Source organism: Otolemur garnettii, unplaced genomic scaffold (genome assembly GCF_000181295.1).
Source record: "Otolemur garnettii isolate 467f Iridium unplaced genomic scaffold, OtoGar3 scaffold00011, whole genome shotgun sequence".
NCBI classification, from domain to species: Eukaryota; Metazoa; Chordata; class Mammalia; order Primates; family Galagidae; genus Otolemur; species Otolemur garnettii.
In genome coordinates this window covers 1,516,425-1,522,424 of record NW_003852406.1, presented here as the reverse complement: position 1 = coordinate 1,522,424, position 6,000 = coordinate 1,516,425, and the positions used below count along the sequence as shown (strand labels likewise).

Below are 6,000 nucleotides of genomic sequence, written 5' to 3'. Positions count from 1 at the left end.
ACAGATGAGAGCGGGCAGCCAGGTGTGGTTAACTCCAGCAAGGGGGCACCCACTGGTCATAGATGAGAGCGGGCAGCCAGGTGTGGTTAACTCCATGAACCTATTTGTCCCTATTGGGGACAAGAACTCCAGGCCCAGGTCCTCCAATTATGTCCTCTTGGCGAATTTCTTTAAATATGGAAAAACAGTTTTTAAGCTCTGCTGTGTTTTGCTTTCTAGAAATAAAGGCTTTAAAATAACAGCAAAGAAAACAGTCTTCTCTATATGTAGAACCATGTCCAGGGTATGCCTCCCAATGTTCTCTCAATATCTAAAATATACGAACATGGAACAATCTTTTTACAAATGTGTTCAGTACTAGACCCTTTGGGATAATTGCACGTCATGGTATCTCTCAGTTTAAGGCTCTGTCTTTCTGATAAGTATTGGTCAGATAGGAAGAGTCCTGGGAACCTGTTGCCCAAGGGTGAACCCTTTTAGGAAACACCAGATTCTTCTGTTTACCCTTACTTGTTACATTTAAGCACAGTCTTCCTTCATTGAAAAGAATGACAACAGTGAACTAAAGTTCACTGGTAGAAATAAACAAATGATAACAATTGTCAGTACAAGTTTAAACAAGACCCTGATTAATGTATTAGCTAATAGTTGTTCTTTGTTAACAAGACATGAACTCAGAATCAGTCTTAAGCTGTGACATGCATCCAAACTCCCTCATATATTTCTATGTACGTACTTTTCTTTGTTATGAAAACATTGGGTATTCTTTACATAGTTTCTATTAAATATGCAGACTTTGATATAAAGCTCCTCTGAGAGAGAAACCAGAGTATACTTTTGATCATGTGTCAAATGCCTTGTTTATTTTTGTTACTCTGGATATCCAAGGAAAACAGGTACCGTGCCACCTCTGGTCACAAAAATAGTCTTAGTGAAAGTTTTGCTTCTCTTATTGCAATAAGGGAAGGTTTTGTTTATTTGTTGGTTCTTAATATAAATCATTGCTTTCAGAGTGGCCATGGATGGTCTCAATTCTAAAACCATGTCCACGTGTCAGCCATACAGGCAAGGTATCGACATGAGGCAGAGGCAGAGAGAAGCATAGCAAACACACACCACCCTACAGGAGACACGGGAATTACTAGATGAATTATGCAAGTTACCACAAAGACCTTGTGGTTCCTGAAGTTTTATCTCACAATAAAAAGATGAATACGTAGATTTTAAGAAACCAAAGATTTAGTCTAAAGGTGCATGTTTGGCTCTTTACAAAAATGATGTGGACCTACATGAACCATCATAGATGAGTTCCATAGCTATAAAATGCATTGCCCACCACTCAGTGTGTAATAGGGACTAAGGAAGAATGTCCTGTCACCTCTAAGACTCCCCTATGCATCACAAATCACAAAAAAAGTCTATAGGAGAAGAACCTAGTTTGAGGTCAGGCAGTCTTTGTTTTTTTAATACTTCCATCACTTACCTAATTATATTTTGCATGGTTTTTCAGCAAAACATAAATTTAATCTCTCCTCCTTTTCCTCCTGCTCCTAAGATATTGACGAGTGCTCCCTTCCGAACATCTGTGTCTTTGGAACTTGCCACAACCTTCCTGGTCTGTTCCGCTGTGAGTGTGAGATAGGGTACGAACTGGACAGAAGTGGCGGAAACTGCACGGGTAAGACATCCATTTGCATTCAGATCTGCTCCCAGGAGCCTCACTGGGGCCATACCAGGGTAGTCCACAGGGAACACGAAAAGCAGAGGTGAAGGATTAGGAGTCCCAAAATACATTCTCTCAGACCCGGCCTGACGGGGTATGAGATGCACAGGAAGGAGTCCAGGGCAGTTGGAGGAGCAGTGTCCATAGCCTTCAAATTCAGCTGTGGCTACAGAGGAATGCTCAGGGGTGCTCCAGCCCGCTGACTTCCCAGCCCCTTCCTTTTGTCCTTGGGTACATTTGCAGAGAGTTTCCTTTTGGAGACCATGTCCTGGACTTCTCTGATGCAATACCCACTTCTTCCCACCCCTGCCCTGCCAGTGGTGACCAGAGTCCCTGGTATATAGAGCTCAGCCACCCATATCTAGTGTATAAATCATTTCCTTGTCAAGCAAAAGACTCTCAGAGAACATTAAAAAAAAAAAATTAGAAAACTACAGGTGCCCAGCAGGCTGGCGCTCAGTTCTCTTTGGCACTGAGTTAAGACTCAACAGCCATTCGCACTTCTTCTTCCTAGTCCACTCTTCTGCTCAAGAATATGAGGAAACCTGTCCCATTCTAGATGAGCTCAAAATTCCAGGAAAAATTGGTCTTTCCAGCCACCCAGATGAGCTATGCTGTAGTGGCTTTCGAGATCAGGACCACTATCCCCTCCCTGCAGATGCTCTAGTCTGAGGTTTTCCTAAATATTGCTGTGACACCAAGCCAGGCGTCTATGTGCCTCGGGAAGTGTCCTCTCACTGGCCATCCTCCTCCTCCTCAGGGCCTCAGATTACTATTAGCATCATTCTGTCTGACCCCGTTTCTGCTAGTCTGGCCCTGTCCATCCAAGTTCATGTGCAATTTGAACAAGAGAATTATCTATGCTGGAACCCACAGGAGGGTTGGACCCAAGACGGAGATGTGGTCCCCATTCCCCTGTCCCTCCTCTCAGAATCCACTTGTCCATTCTTGAGTATTTGATAAGTGTTCAAAATTGACAAAAGGATTGTACAGTTTGGAATTTGCCAAAACCCATGTCCTGAATGTCTGGAATTCTATACATACTTTTGGAACAGAAACTGAGAGGGAAATCGTCAACCTAGCATGATGACAAGAGAGAGACTCTTTGCTAGCCTGAAGAAACACGCCCCGCCTCCTGCATGTACGTGTGTGGGGAAGCAGCAGTCCCCTGCTCCTGAGGGCTGGTTCCCTGGGACATCTTGCTCTGACTTGACAAAATAACAAGCCACACATATTAAACATATTTTCTTAAAACCTGTGTCTGAAGTTTCAGTTTACCAAGGTCATAGCCGTGGTTTTTGCCCTCAGTTACTTTAACTAGAATATTTTTTCCTAGTTGCAACGTTGTATTTTATCCTGATGACAAATTTGAATAGTAAATGTATTTCAGAGAAAAAAGACCAAAGAGTATGACATACGTCCTTCCTGAGGGAGGTTTATTTCAGAAATGGAAGATTGCATCTCTGGTTATAATTATAACTAGTGACTTAAACATGCCTGTTTGGAGCCCTCAGTGTCGTCCTGCTGTGTTACGGGGACGTTTGCCCGGCCTCGGCTGGGGTGATCATTCTGACCCATGTTGTGTGGTTGCAGATGTTAATGAATGTCTGGACCCCACCACCTGCATCAGTGGGAACTGCATCAACACTCCAGGCAGCTACACCTGTGACTGCCCGCCCGACTTTGAGCTGAATCCAACCCGAGTTGGCTGTGTTGGTAAGACTTTTAAAACCTTTTCAGAGAAGCATGCTGTTTATTGAAAGCACATTGGATTCCCCCATTCTCAAATTTTGCAAAAGTAGTAACAATGTAGAAATTTAGACATTTCCTGAACCTGGCTTATACTTTCAGATGCCTTTTCTACAGGAAAATTCCCAGTACTATACATGTGTCGTATTTGTGGACATGTTTTCGTTCCTTAGTAATGTACGTCTATGGTTTTTGAACAGTTTCTGAAGTGAGCTTGAATTTTCAACCCTCTGGTGGAAAGAATCTGCCTGACAACGTTTTTGTTTGTATATGGTAAACAGATACCCGCTCTGGAAATTGCTATTTGGATGTTCGGCCCCGAGGAGACAATGGAGATACGTACTGTAGCAATGAAATTGGAGTTGGTGTGTCCAAGGCCTCCTGCTGTTGTTCTCTGGGTAAAGCCTGGGGTACTCCCTGTGAGCTGTGCCCCGCTGTGAACACATGTAAGTGGACGTCCTCCTGTTTGTTATCATTCCAGCTCGAGCCACTTCTCCTTTCTAAATCCACAGAAGAGAAGCCATGGAAGGAGGGAGCTGCCACTAGCCTCCACTTAGGTCAGGGAAGGCAGACCAGTTCTCTTAGCCCTGGTGAGGGACCTCAGCCTGATTTGGGAATCGGAAAATGGCCCCTGTTGGCTTGCACTAAAAGATCAGGTGATCTTATTTCTATCTGAGTGAAGAGCAGGCATTACTTTAAAGATTTTCCAGGCTAGCTCAGTTATGCCGTATTACCTATCTTTCAGGGACACGTGGATCCACCTTTCCTCTTGTCATCCACTGGCTAGTTTTGAAATCTCTAGAACTGACTCTGAGTGTTCCTGGGTAGAAGATAAGCAATTAGTTAAACAGCTATGAAATGAAAGATTGTTTCAGTCTTTTATGAAATGACCTGAAAGAAAGCTTTAGAATAAAATTTTAAGGACATCTGTAATAAATTTCCAAAAAAAAGAAAAGGCTTCCCTCATTTCTAAATGGGTCTTATATTATGATTCAGAACCAGATGTAGCTTTTTTTGGCAAAAGTCAGTGGCTCCTATTTATGGGATATATTGGGATAAATATTGATTCCTTCCTTGCTGATGGGTCAGTTATTCATTTCTCAATATTTACTGCCAACCTAGAGTGGATATTTTGGATGCAAGAAAATGGATTAGACCAGATATGGCCCTCCCTACACACTCTAATTCAACTGTGTAGGCAAAAGATGATCCAAATCTATGAGCTGGAATACAATACAGGCCTCAGAAAGTAAAGAAGAGCAGACACAATGCCAGGCTTGGTAGAAAGAGCACATTTGGTTCAAATACAGGACTCTGCCACTTGCCACCATGAACCTTGGCCAGGGTACTTAGCATTCATGAAATGCCTTCTGGGATTAAATGAAATCACTCACACTGAGCACCCAGTCCAGGGGCGTGTGCTCGGCAGGCCCTCCTTCCTCTTCTCTTCAGAAAGGGAGGTCGGGAGGTTCAGCTTGTGCGAGGGTAGGGACTTTGTGCACTTTTGAATTGGGCCTTTGAGAAAGGTGTGACATGAAGAAGAGAATCAAAAAGAGTGGATGATCGCAGAAAGAGAAGAAGAGAAAAATAAAAGAGGAGGACAGTTAATTTTACCGATATTAAAAGAGGCAGTATCTTGCAGACCAAGATACAGTATTTAATTGGAAACAACTCTATAGATGGATAATGATTAGCAAAACAATAGACATCCACCCTACTCCAAATCTAGATCAGAGTTAGAACTGAAACACACACACACACACACATATATATATCTATATATGTATACGTAGTATACATATAATTTCAGAAAGCCAGGACAGGGATTATCAGATTCAGGAAGATGATGATGGTTGGGAGAGAACTGGTTCTAGAGTTCCCAGGATGGTGCAGCAGACTGGGGTCATTCTTCACGTCTGTCTGTACATATCACAATGCTGGTATGTGGCACTGAAATAAATGTTCTTGGGTGAAATACTTGGTTGCGAGAATGAATGGGGGACATCCAAGGACACTGTAGAAAGTTGTTTTCAGAAACCAGGGGAATCAGTATTGCCACTGGTAGAAATAGCAAGGCAAGAAAGATCTAGTCATTAAGGAGAGAAATGGGATGCGAACCAAGACAGAACAGCTTTTCCTAAGGCTCTCTTTGGAAAGGGGTTTCAAGATGTTCTGATTAAGGTTATTCAGGGAGGCTGTAATTCATAGAAAGGAAGGCTCAGCAAAACATAAAAGTGGAGGTAGAGTGGGCCAGAAAATAAAGAGAGAGAAAAGTCTTCAAAATGAAGTGGAGATGGAAATAGTTCACAGGCACTTAAGGCCAGGAGAGTAGCTGGACAGTTCAAAGGCTGGAAAGCCCTTACGTTTGACGCATACAGGAAAAGCTGTTTGCAAATGACAAATGTACACAAAGGTATTAACTTGCTTCACACGGACAGAGCAACAGCTGAAGGTTCCTGAAAATAGTGTCCGTTAGTTATGTCAGTATTGCTCTCCAGGAAGACCATTTCTACAAATGTTTGATTCAA

The 6,000-nt window shown here is 42.8% G+C and overlaps 1 protein-coding gene across 1 annotated transcript in view; it reads left to right on the top strand.

Moving 5' to 3' along the window:
• Positions 1 to 6,000, top strand: part of FBN1 (fibrillin 1) — a 233,936-nt gene that overhangs the window by 172,047 nt on the left and 55,889 nt on the right. Inside the window, exons 35-37 of the mRNA XM_023510045.1 lie at positions 1,556 to 1,678; positions 3,317 to 3,439; positions 3,754 to 3,918. Of these exons, the coding sequence (XP_023365813.1) occupies positions 1,556 to 1,678; positions 3,317 to 3,439; positions 3,754 to 3,918 (411 nt within the window). The remainder of the gene's footprint in view (positions 1 to 1,555; positions 1,679 to 3,316; positions 3,440 to 3,753; positions 3,919 to 6,000) is intronic.